Source organism: Bos javanicus, chromosome 2, assembly GCF_032452875.1.
Source record: "Bos javanicus breed banteng chromosome 2, ARS-OSU_banteng_1.0, whole genome shotgun sequence".
NCBI classification, from domain to species: Eukaryota; Metazoa; Chordata; class Mammalia; order Artiodactyla; family Bovidae; genus Bos; species Bos javanicus.
In genome coordinates, this window is record NC_083869.1 from 30,349,887 (window position 1) to 30,374,275 (window position 24,389).

Here is a 24,389-nt window from a genome sequence, read left to right on the forward strand (position 1 = left end):
GGTTGGATCTCCTTGCAGTCCAAGGGACTCTCAAGAGTCTTCTCCAACACCACAGTTCAAAAGCATCAATTTTTCGGTGCTCAGCTTTCTTCACAGTCCAACTCTCACATCCATACATGACCACTGGAAAAACCATAGCCTTGACTAGACGGACCTTTGTTGGCAAAGTAATGTCTCTGCTTTTGAATATGCTATCTAGGTTGGTCATAACTTCCCTTCCAAGGAGTAAGCGTCTTTTAATTTCATGGCTGCAGTCACCATCTGCAGTGATTTTGGAGCCCCCAAAAATAAAGTCTGACACTGTTTCCCCATCTATTTCCCATGAAGTGATGGGACCAGATGCCATTTTTTAGAGTAAATCAAATCCCCAAAGAAATATGAATATATGTTCTTGTTGGTGTCTGATCCTTTTGAGTATGTGGTCTGTAAAAAATGTTAGCACAGAGAAAATCAATTTATTTCTAAAAGCCTATATTAGATGGACAGGAAAAAAAATCCCTCATATTTGCAGTTTCTTCAGTGTAAGATTAACTGGAGTCAGCTGAATTTTTTTTAAAATACTTTGCAAATACTTGAGCTATATTTTTAAAAGTAAGTTCTTCTCCACTTCTGTGCTGAAACCATGTCTCCTCAATGTAGCAGGCAGCAGCTGTAACTGCCTCAGAGCATTCCAGAGAACCTAGTGCAGCAGGCAGGCTCTCAGACAGCTCGTCTGAAGCCTCCAAGTTGAGTTCCAAGAGTGCAAAGGAAAGAAGAAATCGGAGAAAGAAAAGAAAACAGAAAGAGCAATCTGGTGGAGAAGAGAAAGATGATGATGAATTCCAGAAATCTGAATCTGAAGACAGCATCAGGAGGAAAGGGTTTCGCTTCTCCATAGAAGGGAATCGGTTGACATACGAAAAGAGGTACTCCTCCCCACACCAGGTATGGCACTGCAGAGTTAAATGATGCCTGGATGGAAATTAGAACATGAAGCTGGCAGGGGGACGGGGAAGGGGAGGCTGGTGGCTGGGAGGAGAAGTGACTACAACTTAGGAATTTTTATCAACTGAATTGACTGCTTTTTAAAATTTATATATATATATATATATTTAAACCTATCCTTTCTGTACAGTTTGAAAGAATTTTAGTTTGCATATATATAAACTTGAAGCTTGGTGTGTATGTGTGTATTAGTCACTCAGTCATATCCTCGCAACCCCATGAACTGTGGCCCACCAGGCCCCTCTGTCCTTGGAATTCTCCAGGTAAGACTACTGGAGTGGGTTGACATTCCCTTCTCCTGGGGATTTTCCTGACTCAAGGATCAAACCCAGGTATCCTGCATTGAAGGAGGATTCTTTACATCTGAATCACGAGAGAAAGCTCTACAGCTTGGTGTATTAAGGTAGCACAGCATCAAAAGTCAGGAGACCTGAATTCTCACCTGAACTTGTCTCCTGGCACTTGTTCTAACTAATATCTTTCTGGTCCACAGCCTTTTTAACAAGAAAAAATGTGGATAACTAATCAGTAATGTCCTTTTTTCTTTTTCATTATTTCATGTTGTGTGTGTGGGTTTTTTTTCAACCCAGACTTCTTTATAAGCCATAATGCATGCTTCTGAAAATATTCACTGTGGTATGCTTTATGAAAAAGCACATCACTCTGAATTTCAGAGGTCTTAGCTTCAAGCTCCAACAACACTGTGCCTACTAGATGCGATGGAAATAATTCAAGTGATATTAGGAGGATGGACTTAAACAATTTGTGCAAAGTGTTGGAATTTCTTGAAGGGAAAGAGCAGCGCAAACAGATATGCCCTTGTTAGGGTCATGCTGTTATTGAGTGTTTACAGCGTCCACTGTTAGGTGCTAAAGATGTTTGCTTTTGAACTTGAAAAATGTAGTTCAGGGTTTTGTTTTTCAATACCTTTAAGTTGCGGTCTATCTCTCCAGTTATTAATCTCAAGGGCTAGAAACCTTCTCTTATAAACTAATTTAATTTAATCTGAATGCACATAAAATGAGAATGTTAATCAAGGAATGAGTCACATTCTGTTAAGAATGCTGAAATCCCCTTCAACTTAATCTTACAAAATAAAAGCACATTCCAAATGACCATACTAATATGAGTTTAATTTCTTTTCGGTTTCAAACTTATAGTCTTTGTTGAGCATCCGTGGCTCCTTATTTTCTCCAAGGCGAAATAGCAGAACAAGCCTTTTCAGCTTCAGAGGGCGAGCAAAGGATGTGGGATCAGAGAACGACTTTGCTGATGATGAGCACAGCACCTTCGAGGATAACGAGAGCCGCAGAGACTCCTTATTTGTGCCCCGACGGCATGGAGAGCGACGCAACAGTAACTTAAGTCAGACCAGTAGGTCGTCCCGAATGCTGGCTGTGTTTCCAGCCAATGGGAAGATGCACAGCACTGTGGATTGCAATGGTGTGGTTTCCTTGGTTGGTGGACCTTCGGTTCCTACATCGCCTGTTGGACAGCTTCTGCCAGAGGTGATAATAGATAAGCCAGCTACTGATGACAATGTAAGGAAGTTTTAAATAGTTCAGGCATGGAAGGCCCATGATTGCTGTACCAGCCAGTGTTTCTACAGAATGGAACCCCTTGAGAATGATTCCTGGTTGGTCAAGCTGTGAATGCACCTGCATCTTGTAATACCTTTAAAAGACTAACCAACTAAAACTTAAGGCCTCAACACTCTCTTGCATAACACCTGAATGCATTTATTTATTAAATGTGCTAAGGATAAATTATACACAGTAATAAATGACTGCCTCCAGTTGGAGGATTTGCTATATACCCATGCTGAACTACCTTTAGATAGCAGGCCATCCACTAAAGACCTGGTATAAGAATAAATGAACGATTCCTATATTTAAGTGTAAAGGGTGTATAATAAATCTTTCCAACAGATTCTTCGATATAGCTTGCTTTAGTGTAGAAGATTTTAAGAACACTGTGCCTAAATAGATAGCTTTATTATTATCTTCAAATTTCTAGTACTCATACTTGTCTTACTAAAAAATAATGCTGATATAGGTCTTCTCAAAACTAATCTAAATGAAGAGACACACAAAATTATTAATACAGACAGTTAAAAGAATTCTCTGTGTACAAAGGTATGTGTTTGTGAATATATACCCAGATAAGGAATTTCTAAACACGTGCTGCCTCTTATTAGACCTGGATATATATCAGCATGAATGAGGCATGATCAAGTCAGAACTAGATGACTTATTGCTTTGGTACCCTGGATGAAACTGTTGTCCATGCAGCATGTATTGTTGTTTTTTTTAATATACAGCTTGTGTTGTCGATGACCATCTATGTCTTGTGTCCAGAAAATGAGATGGCAGCTACGTGTGTTCTAATTATTTGTATTCCTTTAAAAATAAAGGGCTACCTTCTCAAAATAAAATGCTGTGATCATTTAGGTGACTTTTCAAGTTATTGCTTTCTGCTGTTAGTTCTGACATAAGCAAATTGTTAAATATGTCACTCACAGGGTTTATCAAGGATATCAAAATTACATTGTCACCTAAAACTATAAAATCAGAGGGTAAAAAGAAAACCCTTAGTTCTGGTGTATGAATAAATGGCTAACAGTTCGGACAGTCCAGGTTAATGCTACAATAAGTCAGCAATATCTGCCATCACTAATTAAATATGAATGTGCATGATGCATGTATTTCATGAATTTCACTGTGTCACAATGGTTGTTTGCTTATCATATTGCCCAAGTTAAGCATTGAATACATTAACATTTTCTTTACAGGGAACAACCACTGAAACTGAAATGAGAAAGAGAAGGTCAAGTTCTTTTCATGTTTCCATGGACTTTCTAGAAGATCCATCTCAAAGGCAAAGAGCAATGAGCATAGCCAGCATTTTAACAAATACAGTAGAAGGTTTGTAACAAATTCCATTTCCATTTCAGTTGTTTTCACTGAATTTATATTGTCTTATTTGAAACACATGTCAGTAAGTTGGAAGTAGTGTATTCCAAAGAAAACATCATAGGTCTTATTTAAGAGTTATTTGTTATATATTTCTGTATTCTAGAAACTTTTTTAAAAGTTACTTAAACTCCATGGTTTTTGCAACTCTAAAGAATGTATCCTGTATGTTTTGTTGGGGAGTCTCTCAGTAATGACCGACTCTTTGCCACCCCATGTACTGCACTACACCAGGCTTCCCTGTCCTTCACCATTTTGCAGAGCTTGCTCAAACTCATGTCCGTTGACTTGGTGATGCCGTCCAACCATCTTGTGCTCTGTTGTTCCCTTCTCCTCCTGCTTTCTATCTTTCCCAGCATCAGGGTCTTTTCTAATAATTCTGTTCTTTGCATCAGGTAGCCAATGTATTGGACTTTCAGCTTCAGCATCAGTCTCTCCAATGAATATTCAGGATTGATTTTCTTTAGAATTGACTGGTTTGATCTCCTTGCAGTCCAAGGGACTCTCAAGAGTCTTCTCCAACACCACAGGTGAAGAGTTGAAAAGCATCAATTCTTTGATGCTCAGCCTTCTTTATGGTCCAACTCTCACATCCATACATGACTACTGGAAAGACCATAGCTTTGACTATATGGACCTTTGTCAGCACAGTAATGTCTCTCCTTTTTAATACGCTGTCTAGGTTAGTTATATCTTTTCTTCCAAGGAACAGGCATCTTTTAATTTCATGGCTGCAGTCATCATCTGCAGTGATTTTGGAGTCCAAGAAAATAGTCTGTTACTGTTTCCATTGTTTCCCTATCTGTTTGCCATGAAGTGATGGGACCAGATAGCGTGATCTTAATTTTTTTAATTTTGAGTTTTAAGCCAACTTTTTCACTCTCCTCTTTCACCTTTATTAAGAGACTCTTCAGTTCCTCTTTGCTTTCTGCTGTTAAGGTGGTGTTGTCTGCATATCTGAGGTTATTGATATTTCTTCCAGCAATCTAAATTCCAGCTTGCACTTCTTCCAGCCCAGTATTTTGCATGATGTGTTCTGCATATAAGTTAAATAAGCAGAGTGACAATATACAGCCTTGACGTACTCCTTTCCCAATTTTGAACCAGTCCATTGTTCCATGTCCAGTTCTAACTGTTGCTTCTTGACCTGCATACAGATTTCTTAGGAAGCAGGTAAGGTGGTCTGGTATTCCCATCTCTTAAAGAATTTTCCACAGCTTGTTGTGATCCACACTGTCAAAGGCTTTAGTGTAGTCAATGAAATGAAAGTAGATGTTTTTTCTGGAATTCTCTTGCTTTTTCTATGATCCACTGGATGTTCGCAATTTGATCTCTGATTCCTCTGCCTTTTCTAAGTCTAGCTTGAACATCTAGAAGTTCTTGGTTCAAGTTCTCAATTCTCTTGACAGAGAATTCTCTTGACAAAGAATTTTCATTTTTTTTTTAATATTTTAGGCTTATTTATTTTCTTCTAAATAGCTTTATTAAGAGATAAATGACATTCGGTAAACTGCACATATTTAAAGACTACAATTTGATAAGTTTTGACATAAGACACCATCATTGCAATCAAGATAGTAAACATAACCATCACCACAAAATATCTCCCAGTGCCATCCATCCCTAGGCAAACACTGATCTTTGCTTACTGTAGATTAGTTTGTATTTTTTAGAGTTTCATATAAATGAAATCATATAATATTGCACTCTTTTGAGGGGAAAGCTCTGGCATATTTTACTCATGAAACTCTTTTATATACCTTATCTGATAATTAAAAAAATAACCCTTTATCTAAGGAACTGATATTCAGAGAGGCTAAGTCCCAAGTTTACCCAGTTGAACAGTGGTAGTCCTTGGTCTCGGAGGCCATGCATTCTCCATGGCCAACCACAGCCTGGCTAGGGCAACTCCTGCAGTATGCATAGTCTCTGAGATGCTTCATCTTCATGGCATGAATCTAAGGGGGTGCTTAGCCCACATCTCATGGGTTTGGAGGTTGGAATCAGGACCTGCAGAATCTGAAGATGAGCCCCTTACCTCCAGGACAGTGCACATGTGAAAAATTCCTGTGTCAGAGAAACAGACACGAATGACCTGAATTTTTGTAGGATCTTCATTTGTGAAGGCCACAGGAAGGCTAGTGGAGATTGCAGAGATGAAAAGGGTGGGATAGATGGTGTGCTCCCTTGGTTTTTATTTTTAATTTTTTTTTAAATTAATTTTATTTTATTTTTAAACTTTACATAATTGTATTAGTTTTGCCAAATATCAAAATGAATCCGCCACAGGTATACATGTGTTCCCCATCCTGAACCCTCCTCCCTCCTCCATCCCCATACCATCCCTCTGGGTCGTCCCAGTGCACCAGCCCCAAGCATCCAGTATCGTGCATTGAACCTGGACTGGCATCTCATTTCATACATGATATTTTACATGTTTCCATGCCTTTGCTAGCGTGTGAAATGAGTGCAATTGTATGGTAGTTTGGACATTCTTTGGCATTGCCCTTATTTGGGATTGGAATGAAAACTGACCTTTTCCAGTCTGGTAGCTACTACTGAGTTTTCCAAATTTGCTGGCATATTGAGTGCAGCACTTTCATAGCATCATCTTTTCGGATTTGAAATAACTCAGCTGGAATTCCATCACCTCTACTAGCTTTATTAGTAGTCATGCTTCCTAAGGCCAACTTGACTTCACACTCCAAGATGTCTGACGCTAGGTGAGTGATCACACCATTATGGTTTTCTGTGTCATTAAGATCTTTTTTGTATAGTTCTTCTGTGTATTCTTGCCACCTCTTCTTAATACCTTCTGTTTCTGTTAGGTCCATACCGTTTCTGTCCTTTATTGTGCCCATCTTTGCATGAAATGTTCCCTTGATAGCTCTAATTTTCTTGAAGAGATCTCTAGTCTTTCCCATTGTTTGTTTGCCTCTATTTCTTTGCATTGTTCACTGATGAAGGCTTTCTTATCTCTTCTTGCTATTCTTTGAAACTCTGCATTCAATAGGTATATCTTTCCTTTTCTCCTTTGCCTTTATCTTCTCTTGTTTTCTCAGCTATTTGTAAAGCCTCCTCAGACCACCATTTTGTCTGTTTACATTTCTTTTTCTTGGGGATGGTTTTGGCCAATGCCTTTTATATAGCATTATGAGCCTCTGTCCATAGTTCTTCAGGCCCTCTGTCTACAGACCTAATCCCTTGAATCTATTTGTCACTTTCACTGTATAATCATAAGGGATTTTATTCAGGTCATAACTGAAGGGCCTAGGGGTTTTCTCTACTTTCTTCCATTTAAGTCTGAATTTGGCAATAAGAAGTTCATGATCTGAGCCACAGTCAGCTCCTGGTCTTGTTTTTGCTGACAGTATAGAGCTCTCTATCTTCAGCTGCAAAGAATATAAACAATCTGATTTTGGTGTTAACCATCTGGTGATGTCCATGTGTGGAGTCATCTCTTGTGTTGTTGAAAGAGGGTGTTTGCTATGACTAGTGTCCTCTTGGAAAAACTCTGTTAGCCTTTGTCCTGCTTCATTTTGTACTCCAAGGCCAAATTTGCCTGTTACTCCAGGTATCTCTTGACTTCCTAATTTTGCTCTCCAGTCCCCTATACTGAAAAGGACATCTTTTTTGTTGTTAGTTCTAGAAGGTCTTGTAAGTCTTCATAAAACCATTCAACTTCAGCTTCTTTGGCATCAGTGGTTGGGGCATAGACCTGGATTACTGTGATATTGAATGATTTGCCTTGGAAGCTACTGAGATCATTCTGCCTCAGACCAAACTACAGGGAGGGAACACAGTCCCACCCATCAACAGAACATTGGATTAAAGATTTGCTGAGCATGGCCTTGCCCACAGAACAAGAGCAAAACAGAGCAAGACCCAGTTTCCCCACAACCAGTCCCTCCCATTAGGAAGCTTCCACAAGCCTCTTATTCTCATCGAGCAGAGGACAGACAGAATGAAAACCACAATCACAGAAAACTAACCAAACTGATCGCATGGGTCACAGCCTGACCCAAGCCGTGTAGGGCCACCCAAGATGGACAGGTCATGGTGGAGAGTTTGGACAGACGTGGTCCACTGGAGAAGAGAATGGCAAACCACTTCAGCATTCTTGCCTTGAGAACCCCATGAACAGTATGAAAAGGCAAAAGATGTGACACTGATAGATGAACTCCCCAGGTTGGTAGGCATCCAATATGCTACTGGAGAAGAGCAAATAAATGGCTCCAGAAGAAATGAAGAGATTGAACCAAAGCAGAAACAGCACCCAGTTGTGGATGTGTCTGGTGATGAAATAAAGTCTAATGCTGTAAACAACAATATTTCATAGGAACCTGGAATGTTAGGTCCAAGGATCAGGGTAAATTGGAAGTGGTCAAACAGGAGATGGCAAGAATGAACATCAACATTTTAGGAATCAGTTAACTAAAATGGACCAGAATGGGTGAAATTAATTCAGATGACCATTATATGTACTACTGTGGGGAAGAATCCCTTGGAAGAAATGGAGTAGCCCTCATAGTCAATAAAAGATTCTGAAATGCAGTACTTGGGTGCAGTCTCAAAAATGACAGAATCCTATGTGTGGCAACTCCTTAAAAATGCACAATAAAGTATTTCTGTAAAGGGTTTCTAATCCTATTAGTCATAGTGACCATATCTTCTGTTCCATTTAGTTTAGGACTTCTGATACCATCCTAAACACTCTCAAGACTGGAGGGGAAGAATGGGTTATTCTCACAAAATAAAAACAAACAGCTGATTCTTGGCTCTCTTATAGCCTGAAGATGACAGCATAGCCAGACGTTAACATAGGATTACACACAGTGTCTCTATTAAAAAGACAATCCACGTAACTTAGAGCCAAATATGGAACCACAATATCAATGCATAAGAGAAGACAATCATTCTTTGATACCGCTGTTCTATGTTTATGTCTGAAGAAATTTTGGGGAGGAATCTAAAGAGTAAATTCTATTTTTTAAATCACGTTTTTTAAATAATGAAGTACAAAAATAGGTTGATTATAGCAAATGAGAATGTTTGGTTAGTGAAATCTATTGGATCTGAGAGGAATATGTATGTTTAAAAATCTCTTTTGACAGTTTTTTTTTTTTTTTAATCTAGAACTTGAAGAATCCAGGCAGAAATGCCCACCCTGTTGGTATAAATTTTCCAACATATTCTTAATCTGGGACTGTTCACCATATTGGTTAAAGGTGAAACATGTTGTCAACCTGGTTGTGATGGACCCTTTTGTTGACCTGGCCATCACCATCTGCATTGTCTTAAACACCCTCTTCATGGCCATGGAGCACTATCCCATGACAGACCATTTCAATAATGTGCTTACAGTAGGAAACTTGGTAAGCATATTGGAAGGTAAATGTGTTCAGTCTTCAAATTTTCTGTTTGAGAAACTGTTTGCATTTTATGTCTTATAGCAGTCTTACCACCACCCTTTCTACTTCCTTGCTTTCAAAAGATGGGAATTATATCTAGCTGGCTATACCTTACTCTTTGCCAAAAATAGCCCTTAACAGCCCTTAAGATCCAAGCTGAAACTGAGAAAGACAGCAATATAAAAACAGGCCTACATTACTACTTGAAAAAGTCAATACTGATATTTATAAGTAATACAAGGCACAGAAGCAGTTCATAGTTTAAGAACACACTTTTTGAAATGATATTATCATAGTTTCCCTACATATAGAAGGCTAAAATAAAATTACAGATCTTTTTATCTTGCTTAGTCATTCATCTTCACTATAAGCCACAACTTATTTAACAATTCACAAATGACTCCAGCTTTTCTACTTCCAAGATCTAGGTAGGGCCTGTATTATTTAATCCATCTAGTCTAGATCAAAGCTATAAAATAATAAAAAACATCCAGTACATTTTGTGCCTTATACGATTAACAAGACCATTTTTGGTGAAGGTTTAAAAAAAAATTGTTAAAGTGTTTGTTGTCTCAGTTTAGGAATATTAGCTTTCATTTGCTGAAATAAAGGTTTCTAAAATAATGTATTCATTTTTCATAATATTTGTTTTGAGGTTTAAAGTTCTTGATGTTAGAAAGAAAAATATGTAAAGCATCCTGAATTATAGTGTTCCTATTTTTAAAGTTCTAGTATTTACTGTTGAAGTAATTTTTTCACGTGCAAATAAATAATGATAATAATGCACATATTATAATATAGGCACGCATGCAAAATAACTGTCTGAGTAGAGGGAAATGGGAATAAGCTTATAGATAAAACTGTTTATGGGAAAAGTCTTGTCAGTACCTGTGCTGTATGAAGTCTGGAGGAAAACGCAGTTGATGTAATGGAAAGAACACTGGTTAAAAATAGATTTGCTCTCAAATCCTAGTTTTTCTAACTTTCTAGTTGATGTTGGGCAAGCCACTGAACCCATGTGAAGACATGTTTCCTAATTGGTAAAGTAAGAGTTATAATACTCACATTATGTGTTTAACAGTGTTTCGTTTGAGGATAAAATTAAATAACATATATGAGAGCTTTTTAACAACTATAAATTATTGTGCCAATGTACGCAAGTAATAGAATAATTACTAGTGTAAATATTTTGTTCTAGGAGCAAATATTATGGCATGCTATTTTGTCATTATCTGATGGAATTAGAGTAACTTTGTTTTGATCTTAGGTTTTCACTGGGATCTTTACAGCAGAAATGTTTCTGAAAATTATTGCCATGGATCCTTACTATTATTTCCAAGAAGGCTGGAATATCTTTGATGGTTTTATTGTAACGCTTAGCCTGGTAGAACTTGGCCTGGCCAACGTGGAAGGATTATCAGTTCTCCGTTCATTCCGTTTGGTAAAAAACAAAACAGTACAAAGACAAAAACCTTTCCACCAATCAGGGCTCTTGTATCATAGATTTTACCACACACCATTAACATTTTAAGTTTTTTGTGTAACATTTGCATTGTTAAAAACAGTCCCTAAGTGGAAAAAAATATTCCCACATATTTAGGAAAAAGCTTTATTGCAAAAATCCTGGTCATATAAAGTTGAACATGTTACTCGATTACCATTCCAACTAATTATTGTTTCTAGAGGTGACTGCAGTTAATATTTTTGCATCTAAGAAAATATTTTAATGAAAATGTATTTTAGTAGTACTTTGAAAATATAAACACCCTTTTATATTAGGTGAATAACAATCAGATAAGGATGTGCATGTAGAAACCATTTCTGATTGTATCTCTGGAAAATATTCTCCTTCCCAAAATCAGAGGAGAGAAATCAGAAGAAGTATTTACTTAGTCCACTGATTCACATATATGTGCATGCAAATAGGGAAAGAATTATGAAGTCACGGGAAGTATCCCAAGTTCTTAAATGCAGGTGCATCTAGCTATGTCAGTGCAACAGAGGAAGATTGTGAATAATAAACACTTTACTTATAGCAGGGCTCTATGTGCTGTTACTTTGCCTGCTATTGACAAATGAGTATCTCTGAGCAGAAATCATTGAGATCAAATTAATATTAGTGTCAGTCCATGTATGCCTTACATCCACCTTTACAAAACAAATGAGGGACAGTATGTCCCCAAGTAATAATTAAAAATTCACTCTCAAGGAAAATTATCTACATAAAACATGGAAGGATCAGATTCTTCCTGGGTGGGAGGGAGGGGTTCAAAAATTAGCCATGAGACTGGCCATGGTCAAGGATAGGACAGATGTTGTAAGAGAGTTTTTTTGTTGTTGTTCTTTTCTTTTTTTTTTAAGATAAGAAGCTCCATACAGGAAGACCTTTGCTTCTTGTTTGGTGAAGTGAAACATTTGCTCACAACTCTCTGTTCCTGACAGATTAGAAATATGTCTTGGAGTAAAGCCGAGCACTGACACAAAGACATCCAGACAGCCTGCTCTTCACATCTTTTGCTTAGGAGGGTGGTGCTATGACAGTGCAATGGCACAGGTCATTTCTAATTGGTTATGGTCCAAAGGTAGACGGATTTAAAAGTCTGGAAAGTGTAAGAATGCAAGGTGGCTCTTACCTATTTCCCCAATCAAGATTATAAGTTTTGCAATCAGCAGTGGCCCAGGACATCCACTAACTCTCTTAAAAAATGTCTTTTGTTATATACTTCAATATCTTTCTTATAAGTTATTATTGATATAATAACACTGTATTTCAGGTTTACAACATATGATGAAATATTTGTATGTAGTGCAAAATGATCACCACAATAAGCTCAGTTAACATCCATCACCATTATAACATCTGTAGAGCAAAGGTTGTTAGAGATTCAATTTTATTCATTTCTTGGTAAACCTCACATGTAATGCTTTCAAGGCTTGATCATAATAACATATTTTTTTTTATTTTCCAGCTTCGAGTTTTCAAGTTGGCAAAATCTTGGCCAACATTAAATATGCTAATAAAGATCATCGGCAATTCAGTGGGGGCTCTGGGAAACCTAACCTTGGTGTTAGCCATCATCGTCTTCATTTTTGCTGTGGTTGGCATGCAGCTCTTTGGTAAAAGTTACAAAGATTGTGTCTGCAAGATCAACAGTGAGTGTAAACTCCCACGCTGGCACATGAATGACTTCTTCCACTCCTTCCTGATTGTGTTCCGGGTGCTGTGTGGAGAGTGGATAGAGACCATGTGGGACTGCATGGAGGTCGCCGGTCAAGCCATGTGCCTTACTGTCTTCATGATGGTCATGGTCATTGGAAACCTGGTGGTATGTACCCATTTAAGATATGAGTTTCAGAAATGGATTAAGAGCACAATGAAATGACGACCATTTTGTCTAAAACAAAATTATCATTATTAATTTCAAAAGTCTCTTACCTTGGATACACTTATAATCTTTGACAACACAACCAGTGACCCTACAATGTTTATTCTCAACTGTTTTGCCAGTCATTTCATCACACTTACTATGTGAGCTCCTATGGAGTATAATATTAAAGACAGGTTTAGAAGGATATATTGGGAACATTTTAAAAATTCAGATCCAAGGAAGGGAAAAGTCTGAAAAAAAATAAATTTAGAGAAAACCCAAACTTACTTGCCAGTACAGGACTAAAAAGTGGCACTTCCCATTGTTCCTAGCTATTTCAACTTTTCTTTGCTCATTCATTGTAGATAGTATTCAGTCACTCTATGTCATAAGGCAAATGCATGAACCAACCTGGGTTAGTCAATCCTTACATCAAAACAGAGGTCGGCTAAGGATTCCTAACCCACATGGAGTAACTAATCCGTCCTCTCTTTTAGGTTGGTACCTTACTGTTACCATATAAAAATATATCATACACTCCAAAGGATACATACATTAATATGCCAGTCTCATGGAAATATTAGTGATTGTTTATAAATAGTTGTCCTAATTAGTCAACAGTGGGGTATGAGAAAAATAGTAGATCAAGAACATATATGTTGATACCTATGTTAAGCCCATAATTCTCATTCTGGATCATAATGATTTTCTTTCAATTAATATCCAATTTAATATCTTTTCATCAAAAAAGAAACTATAATATGCAATTAAATGCATAGTTTTAAAAACTAAGGAATTTTAAGTTTAGAACTCTTATATAGAACCCACATAAATTTATTTCTTATAATCACATATTTTTAAGTTTAGTAAAACCTTAGGTCAGCTCAGTGTCTTCATTTTATAAGTAGAGGAACTAGAGACCAATGGAAATCATATCTTTCCCTTTAGATGAATTGTGGCATCGCCGTTAAGCCCGAGCACAACATTTAGATCTCTGAACTTCTAGTCACTATGCTGTGGTGTTTCTTTCGCCTCATTGTTAGAACTTATAGTTTCCTCAACAAGAAATAAGTGATCTCAATCTGGTCTTCTTCACATTGGGGTGAAATTATAATGATGTTTGTGTTATTTTTAAGGTCCTGAACCTCTTTTTGGCCTTGCTTCTGAGCTCATTTAGTGCAGACAACCTTGCGGCCACTGATGATGATAATGAAATGAACAATCTCCAGATTGCTGTGGATAGGATGCACAAAGGAATAGCTTATGTGAAGAGAAAAATATATGAATTTATTCAGCAGTCTTTTGTTAGAAAACAAAAGATTTTAGATGAAATTAAACCACTTGATGATCTAAACAACAGGAAAGACAATTGTATGTCCAATCATACAACAGAGATTGGGAAAGACCTTGACTATCTTAAAGACGTAAATGGAACCACAAGTGGAATAGGAACCGGCAGCAGTGTTGAAAAGTACATTATTGATGAAAGTGATTACATGTCCTTCATAAACAATCCCAGTCTTACTGTGACTGTACCAATTGCTGTAGGAGAATCTGACTTTGAAAATTTAAACACAGAGGACTTCAGTAGTGAATCAGATCTGGAAGAAAGCAAAGAGGTAAGATTATAAGGATGTGGTTGGGTATAAATGTATATGTATATACATATATTATATTGCCTGTATTTATGATTATATATTCCATGTAGGATATTTTTGCCATAATATAAAATATTATTTCATTGAAGAACCAAAGATTTAAGCTCAGTGAGATGATTAATAAGTTAAAGAATAATATATGTGTATGTTTTCTCATCCTAATAGTATAAGTTTTCTCATCCTAAGTAATGGGTGTTTGTTAGAGGATGAATGAATGAATGATCCAGGGAATGAACAAGCATCATTGGATTTAATCCTTGTAATAACCTCAGAAAGATTTGTTGTCATTCTAACCTGTCAGATAAGAAAATTAGCTTAGGAAATTTAAGCCCATATTATAATGAGGAGATATAGCTGAGAACTGAACTTACAGTCATTATGAGCTCTGTATATCTTACACTGCATTGCACTAATTCACATACATGGAAGAGAATTTAACAAGAAATAGTCTATGTCATTCCATTAAGGTGACTCAAATGGTAAAAAATCTGCCGGCAATGCAGGAGACGCAGGTTCGATCCCTTGGTTAGGAATATTCCCTGGAGAAAGAAATGGCTGCCCACTCCTGTATTCTTTCCTGGAGAATTCCATGGTTAGAGGAGCCTGGTGGGCTACAGTCCTTGGGGTTGCAAAGAACTGGACATGACTGAGCAACTAACACTTTCTTCTGAACTTCATGTTAATCTTCCAGGCTGCCATAGCAATGCTCCACACACTGGGTGGCTGAAACAATCAAAATGTATTTTCTCACATTTCTGGAGAGTGGAAAGGTCAAGGTCAAGGTGCTAGGAGGATCAGGGTCTGGAGAGAGCTCTCTCTCTGTGTTGCAGACAGCTGCCTTCTCACTGTGTCCTCACACGGTCCGTCCTCAGCATGTGGGTGTGAGCTCTGGTCTCTCTTCTTATAAGAGCACCATCTCTGTTGGATTAGAGGTTGGATCAAGACCTCACTTAACCTATATCACTACTTCACAAGCCCTGTCTCCAAATAGAGTCACACTGGGAGTTATGGCTTCAAAATACTAATTTTGAGGGAACACAATTCAGTCCATAGCAACTGACTTAGAAATATTAATCTAAATATTAATGGATTTAAAAGATAATTCCAAAGAAACAAAACACCTTCACTTCCCATTTATTGTGTGGAAGTCTCAAAAATGGTAAGATGGCTTAGGTTACATAGTCCAAATGTTTAAAAAAATTCATTTACACAATTTATTTTTAAAACAGCCTCACAGAAAAATTGAGAGGAAGACAGCAAAATTTCCACATACTCCAATTTGTTTTATTTGTTGAAGCTACACTGATGTGTCATTATTACCCAAAGTGTATAGCTTACATTTGGATTCATTCTTGGTATTATCCATTTTATAGTCAGTTCAGTCATTCAGTCATGTCCAATTCTTTGCAACCCCATGGACTGCAGCAGGCCAGGCTTCCCTGTCCATCACCAACTCTCAGAAATTGCTGAAACTCATGCCCATGGAGTCAGTGATATGCCATCCAGCCATCTTATTCTCAGTCATCCCCTTCTCCTCCTGCCCTCAATCTTTCCTGGCATCAGGATCTTTTCAAATGAGTCAGTTCTTCACATCCGGTGGCCAAAGTATTGGAGTTTCAGCTTCAGCATCAGTCCTTCCAATGAATATTCAGGACTGATTTCCTTTAGGATGGACTGGTTGGATCTCCTTGCAGTCCAAGGGACTCTCAAGAGTCTTTCCCCACACCACAGTTCAAAAGCATCAGTTCTTCAGTGCTCAGCCTTCTTCACAGTCCAAATCTCACATCCATACATGACCACAGGAAAAACCATAGCTTTGACTAGATGGACCTTTGTTGGCAAAGTAATGTCTGCTTTTTAATATGCTGTCTAGGTTGGTCATAGCTTTTCTTCCAAGCAGCAAGCGTCTTTTAATTTCATGGCTGCAGTCACCATCTGCATTAATTTTGGAACTCAAGAAAATAAAGTCTGTCACTGTTTCCATTGTTTCCCCATCTATTTGCCATGAAATGATGGGACCAGATGCCATGATCTTTGTTTTTTGAATGTTGAGTTTTAAGCCAGCTTTTTCACTCTCCTCTTTTGCACAAATGTCTGAAGGCATTTATTGTCCGTTATTGAATCACACAGAGCAGTTTCTATGGGTCTAAAAATCCTCTGTACTCTATTCATCCCTCTGTACTAACCTCTGGCACTGATCTGTAACTGTTTCTGCCCTTTTCAGAATGTCATATACTTGGAGTCATATAATATGTAGACTCTTCAGACTGGCTTCCTTTACTTAGTAATCTGCTTTTAAGACTCTTCCATGTCTTTTCATGGCTTGATAGTTCACATCTTTTAGTGCTAAGTTCTATTTTGTTGTCTGGATGTTTATTTATCTGTTCACTTACTGAAGGACATCTTGGTTTTTCCGAATTTTAGCCATTATGAATAAAGCTACTATAAACAGAGTCGTGTACAGGCTTTTGTGTGGACATAAGATTTCAACTCATTTGGTTAAATACCAAGAGTGGCAATTGCTGGTGGTATGCTAAGTGTAAGTTTTATTTTGTAAGAATTTACAACCTGGTTTCAAAATGGCTGTACGATTATTCATAGCCACTAGCAATGAAGGAGAGCTCCTGTTACCCCACAGCATTTGCTGTTGTCAGTGTTCAGGATTTTGGCCATTCTAGTAGATGTGTTGTTGTTCAGTCGCTCAGTTGCATCCAACTCTTTGTGACCCCATGGACTGCAGCACGCCAGACTTCCCTGTCCTTCACCATCTCCCAGAGTTTGCTCAAACTCATGTCCATTGAGTCAGTGATGCTCAATAAATGTGTAGTGGTACCATATTGGTTTTCTTTATTTGTTTTTCTTGAAGGATAATTACAATATTGTGCAGATTTCTGCTATATAACAACATGAATCAGCCATAGGTATACATATGTCTCCTGCCTTTAAACCTCCCTTCCCGATCCCACTCCTCTAGGTTGTCAGAGCCTTGGTTTGAACTCCCGAGTCATATAGCAAATTCCCACTCACCATCTATTTTACATGTTGGCTCAGACGATAAAGCGTCTGTCTACAATGCGGGAGACCCGGGTTCGATCCCTGGGTTGGGAAGATCCCCTGGAGAAGGAAATGGCAATCCACTCCAGTACTGTTGCCTGGAAAATCCCATGGACAGAGGAGCCTGGTAGGCTACAGTCCCTGGGGCCTCAAAGAGTCGGACACGACTGAGCGACTTCACTTTCACTTTCAGTGTGTATATTTCCATGCTGCTTTCCCCATTCATCTCACCCTCTCCTTCCCCCCTCCCCGTGTCCACAAGTCTGTTCTCTTATGTCTGCATCTCCATTGCTCCCCTGCAATAGGTTCACCAGTACCAGATTTCTAGATACCATATAAATACACAATATCTGTTTTTTCTCTTTCTGACTTACTTCACTCTGTAGGCTGTAGGTTCATCCACCTCATTAGAACTGAATCAAATGCATTTCTTTTTATGACTATTATTCCAGTGTATATATGTACCACAGCTTCCATTGTATATATGTACCATTACTTTGCCAACAAAGTCCATCTAGTCAAAGCTATGGTTTTCCAGTAGTCATGTATAGATGAGAAAGTTAGACTACAAAGAAAGCTGAGTGCCGAAGAATTAATGCTTTTGAACTGTGGTGTTGGAGAACACTCTTGAGAGTCCCTTGAACAGCAAGGAGAGTCAACCAGCCCATCCTAAAGGAAATCAGTCCTGAATACTCATTGGAAGGACTGATGCTGAAGCTGAAACTCCAATACTTTGGCCACCTGATGTGAAGAACTGACTCACTGGAAAAGACCCTGATGCTGGGAAAGATTGAAGGTGGGAGGAGAAGGGGACGACAGAGGATGAGATGGTTGGATGGTATCACCGACTCAATGGACATGACTCTGAGTAAACTCTGGGAACTGGTGATAGACAAGGATGCCTGGAGTGCTGCAGTTCATGGGGGTCTCAAAGAGTCGGACTTGACTGAGCAACTGAACTGAACTGACTGACCACAGCTTCTTTATCCATTCATATGTTGATAGACATCTCGGTTGCTTCTATGTCCTAACTACTGTGAATAGTCCTGCATTGAACATTGTTTTTTAATTTACATTTTATGAATACATATGATGTGGAGGATCTTTTCATATGCTGCTTTGTCATCTGTTTGTGTTCTTTGATGAGGTATCTGTTGAGAGCTTTGACCTGTTTTTTTTTTATCAAGTTGTTTTCTTATTGTTGACTTTTGAGAATTTTTTGTGCATTGTGAATAACAGTCCTTTACCAGCTTCATTTTTGCAAAGGTTTTTCTCCTAATCTATGGCTTCTCTTCTCACTCTCTTGATGACGCCTTTCACAGAGCAGGTATTTTTCATTTTAATGAAGTCTAGTTTATCAGTTCTCTTTTTCATGGATTGTGCCTTGACAGATTTCTGAAATCTGGGCAAAATCGCTGAGACAATGCAAAAGACAAATAAAATCATATCTCCCCAATTAGAAAGTAATTCCTTTGGCAATGGATTGTGTTTTATATAATTTTAATCCTCCGAAGCACCTAGTACAATGTTGTATACATAATAAGGGCTCAATAACTTTTTGAGTTTAGGTTGATTTGTATGGATACTAAAGTTAGAGTGTGCTGGTCTTAACTCTATTATGGGCAGTCACTGATTGTATATTATCCAATTTTCTAGTTATAATATGAGCATATCTGTCCTGTAGTGCTTATAGGAATCTTATGAGAATCTAAAAGCCGTTCAGAAGTTAAAAGGACTCAAAAACAAAAGGTAGTGATGGTGCAATTACTACCCTAACTCTGCTTAAATAAATACTTTTAAAGTCAATTGAATTATTAAACTTACGTATCTTTGGAATAAAAACAACATATTAGTGGCATAGTTAGGGGAAAGTACCCTTATTTTAGCAATGAGTGCATGCCAGAATTAAGTAAAACTGTCATTTGAGTCTTTGTAATTCAGATCATGTTAATAACATGTCATTTGTTGTTTGCTCACCATAGACAAAGCACTGTTTATATGGCTTTACACATAGCATTATCTCATTCAGTCTTCACACCATGAGATAGATACTATTATTCTAATCTTACAATTAAGAAAATTGAACACAAAGAGTTTAAGTAACTTGCCAAGGTCATACAAGTAGTAAAGATTGATCCTGGCCTAGAATCCAGGAAGTGAGCTACAGTTTATATTTTGAACCATTACCTTAAATTTCCTTAACAATGTCTAAAAGTATACTATCTCTGGTATCTCTTTGAATTGAATAATACTGTTTACTGACAAACTAATAAGTGTTCACTATAGAGTTGGTATTGAATACCAAGCCCTTGTCACCTGGCACCAGTTAATGATATAGTCAGGAGAATCTGAATCTCCATCAGTCCTAGAGGGTCCTCTTCCTCCTTTGCTGGCCTATAATTTAGATTGATCTGCTTCTACATACCACACTAATCTGTAGAGATCTGCTAATTACAGAGCTCTTATTCTCCCAAATTATGGGTACTCAAAGTTGTGCTTTAGGAATATACCTTTCTGCATTTAATCCCACCTGCAAGAATCTTCCAAATAATTAGGAAGCACTTCTGTGGTTGCATTGTTAGTTTATGAAGCCTTTGAGAATAGGGAAAACACCAACCATGTCTTCCTCACCTTAAGTCCACAGCGTATACATAATGTTTATTAAATGAATGAATAAATGAGTAGTGAACAGTTCATTGATCCCAATGAACAAGTAGATCCCACTTGTCCTCCCAGTGATAAATATTTCCTTACTGTTTTGCTATTTCCTCATTTAATATTAAATGATATTTCCTCATTTAATACTTTTATCTTTATTATGCATGATATAAGTTGAAGAACATGCGATCATTTTCAATCTGTTATATACGCAATTTAAATTTGTGCTACCACATAAAGGTCTACAGGGAATGCCTTATGTGGACAATAATCAGTTTTCAGATGTGTCTAAGGACAAGGATTAAGCTCATTTCATTTAACATAATATGCCCCACATTTATCCTAGACTCTAGCATACAGTCAGTATCCAGTAAATGCATGTTAAATAAAAAAATAAGAATAGGAAGTCTTTTGTTAATCTTGAATCAAATGGATATATACCAAGACTTCTGCAAATATCCAAATTTATGAACACCATGATAACATAACTTTCCCCAATAGAAAAATAGCAGACAATATATCTGGAGATATTAAGAATCTACTGGAAGATAGGTATATATGCCTCCAGCTTTTTTGTGTAGACCATCTCTTTACCTCATGGTCTCTACAGCAGGGATTGCCTCCATCTTATTAGTTTGACATACTTTAAAGCAGAATTCAGAGTATGTGTTGTTTGTTCAGTCGTTGAGTCATGCCCAACTCCTTACGAGCCCATGGAAGGTAGCCTTCCAGGCTCCTCTTGTCCATGAAATTTTTCAAGCAAGAATACTGGAATGGGTTGCCATTTTCCTCCTCCTGGGGATCTTCCCACCCAGGGATTAAACCTGTCTCTTGCTTCTCCTGCTTTGGAAGGCAGATTCTTCACCACTAGCGCCACCTAGGAAGCCCAATTCAAAGTATATTAGAATGATGTTTCTTCACCTTAACCCCTGCATAAGGCAAATGTTTGACTAACAGAAGATTTCACAATTAATAAGAAAATTTTATATGTATTGATTATGAATAATCAACTGAAGACTGTCATTACAACATAAATCTTGATGAAGAAATCATCTGAGTTTAGGGATGATAAGGAAATTAGAGTTAGTATTTGATTTTTCTGTAGCTTCCCTATGGAAATTCTAAATCTCAGTACAGAATCTGTTCCTTTGATACTGTTGCTTTGCTGAAAGTTTTTAATAGAAGTCACTTTAATTTTTAATATGGTTAGTGTACACTAGAAATATTTACTAATGTACAATGTACACAATAAAATATTAATACTGATATTTTTGATGTTGAGCATCTCAACTATGTTTGATTTAAGCTATATATCTTAAATATGTATGTTAATATGAATACATTTAATAACAGTAAAATTCTCACCTTTAAAATAGTATATGCCAGCTTTTAAATATTTTTTCAATATAAAAAATACATGTATTATACACATATTCTATATCCTTTTGACCCTTAAATTCCAGATTTATTTTTTAAATATTTTATCATATTATAAATTGAAATTCTATTACACCCTACAAATAAGCTCCCTGTAACAAACCAAGTCTAAAATAACAACATAAACATCCTAGGATGAGTCAGAGAACAATAACCAAAAAAAAATGTGATCACTTACTCAAAGAAATATTGTGGAGAGTACTATTTGCTTTGCTTTGTTTTGCTTCACCCTCAAGGTCAAAATCGTTTGCTATAGTACAAAGTATTTTTTAAAAAGCAAGAAATGTTGCATAAATCCACTGAGGAGGAAAAATGCTCTTCCCATCAGGATTGTAGTTATTAAGTGGTTATTGAATGCCCTTGTGTACAAGGCAAAGTGGATGCTTCAGATGCAATGTAGTTCTTTCATTCTCTCTGTTCACTTACTGTCATCCTGCCAAACATACATGGACAATAAGTCAGTATAGAATTGAGCCATTGAGAGTTACATGTGAAAAAATATTTTTAAATGAACTAGCCCAATTGGAAATGAGTAAATTAAAGGTCAATTAATGGCTTCATAAACATAAAACTCAATGCTTAAAATAGACTATTAATCTCGAAGACCATAAGAACCAATTGCTTTATTATGTGAATGATGAATTTCAAAATAAAAGTGAACTTCAAAGTAAGAACAAAAAAGGAAAAATTAATTGTTTTATTGGTTTTTAAATCAATACAAGTATTTATTTGAAAATTTTATTTTCGTTGTTATCCAACTTATTTAGTAGTTTATCTGAATTCGTATCTCATGTTTATCTGAATTAATATCTCAGGTCTAAAAATCTTTTCCTTCCCTTTTTGAGTAATAGTGTTTTTACTCCAACCAAATAAAGGATTCAGAACCATATTATCTTTGATTTCAACAATGATAAATATAAAAATACACTGAAAAAGTATAATGGTTATAAGAGTTTTAATACTATTCTTTTGGTCTATGGTGAATCAAAGAAAAATAAGGATGTCAATCATTTGAATAATATAAATAGTAAAATGTTATAAATGTTTGTTATCTACAAAAACTATATGTACAGAGAATTCTTATTTTCAATGGCCCATGGTGTATTTATATAAATTAATAATGTACTGGGCTTCAAAGTAAGCCTCAATAAATTCAAATAAGCAGACATTGTAGGGTTATTATACCAATAAATTCAAGATAGAAGATGTCATATAGGGTTATTATCTAATCACAATGCAGTTAAACTAGAAATTAATAATAAAATAACAGAACAAATATAACCATTTGAGAATTTAAGAGTTTCCTCCCAAATAAATGTTGGTTTAAGTAGAAAATAAAATATGTAAATAACTGTTTAGAAAATAAGAACTTTTTCTCTCAAAAATCTATGAAATTGGACCAAACACCCTCTGAATATCTCACTGTTAACAAAGATGACCAAGAAAGGATGAAAGAACATGACATGGAACTTAATTTGAGAAATTAGAAATAGAACAACAAAGCAAAGGGTATATGAATAAAAAGAAATTAATGTAACAGATGATATTAGTGTAGTAGGTGGTTCTTAGGGAAAAAAATCAATAAAACATACAAACTTTAGTATTATCAGCAGGATCCTAAGATGATGCCAATGACTCAACAAGCTTGGGTTCAATTTATTAATGTTATTTAATCTGTTTTTGTTTAATACATTTATTATTTATTTTTGAATTTCAAATTTACCTACTAATATTCTTTTTTTATCTCATCAGTCAAAACCCTTGCTGCCTCCTCTGTATTGTCTAGGCATGCTTCTCAGCTTAGTCTCTTCTGTATCAGTTTTGTTTGTCTTTCTTTTCTTTTTCACACTAATTCTATTTATTTCCATTATGTACAAACTTAAAGAAAAAAACACTAAAATTTTTCTTGTGGTAGCATAGTTAATCTAGAGTAGATTAGCTGGCCTGAGTCTACTTGCCTGTGGTTGGTTTTTTCTAACATTCACATGTCACTTTATCTGATGTCAGTATGATTTAAAGTTGGGGCAAGTTTCCCTCACTAGTGTGAGAATCAGGGTCTATCAAAGGGGTCAGCCAGGGTGTGGCTTACCAGGCTTCTTTTGCAAAATGTTGTTTTAGGGACCTATTTAAACCATGTATGAATACTAAATTAAAAAATCTAATTTGTAATCATGTCCCATTCCTGAAATGCATACAAACTCCTTCTGGATCCCAAATGCCAGGCTGCATGAGTTACAAGCTGGAATCAAGATAGACAGGAGAAACATCAACAACGTTAAATATGCGGATGATACCACTCTAATGGCATAAAGTGAAGAGGAACTAAAGAGACTCATGAGGAGTGTGAAGGAGGAGAGTGAAAAACTGGCTTAAGACTAAATATTAGAAAAACCAAGATCATGGGATCCACCCCCATTACTTCAAGGGAAATAAAGGGGGAAAAGGTGGAAGTAGTAACAGATTTCCTCTTTCTTGGGCTCCAAAATCACTGCAGATGGTGACTACAGCCATGAAATCAGAAGATTATTGCTTCTTGGCAGGAAAGTGATGACAAAACTAGACATTGTGTTGAAAAGCAGAGACATTACTCTGCTGACAAAGATCCATACCGTTAGGTCTGCCCAGTGGTCATGTACAGTTGTGAGAGCTGGACCGTAAAGAAGGCAGAATGCCAAAGAATTGATGCTTTCACACTGTGGTGCTGGAGAAGACTCCTCAAAGTCCCGTGGACAGCAAGGAGGTCAAACCAGTCAATGTTAAGGGAAATCAACCCTAAATATTCACTGGAAAGACTGATGCTGAAGCTGAAACTCCAGTATTTTTGTCATCTGATGCGAACAGATGAGT

General features: G+C 36.8%; 1 protein-coding gene across 6 annotated transcripts in view; it reads left to right on the forward strand.

Moving 5' to 3' along the window:
* The window catches only part of LOC133259160 (sodium channel protein type 1 subunit alpha), a 315,536-nt gene that overhangs the window by 256,946 nt on the left and 34,201 nt on the right, over positions 1-24,389 (forward strand). For 5 of the 6 annotated variants that reach the window (XM_061436306.1, XM_061436361.1, XM_061436312.1 and 2 more), the window contains 7 exons: positions 640-924; positions 2,145-2,525; positions 3,776-3,908; positions 9,093-9,331; positions 10,635-10,808; positions 12,337-12,693; positions 13,872-14,354. In XM_061436306.1, coding sequence (XP_061292290.1) covers positions 640-924; positions 2,145-2,525; positions 3,776-3,908; positions 9,093-9,331; positions 10,635-10,808; positions 12,337-12,693; positions 13,872-14,354 — 2,052 coding nt within the window. The remainder of the gene's footprint in view (positions 1-639; positions 925-2,144; positions 2,526-3,775; positions 3,909-9,092; positions 9,332-10,634; positions 10,809-12,336; positions 12,694-13,871; positions 14,355-24,389) is intronic. The other variant, XM_061436322.1, reaches the window with a different exon arrangement.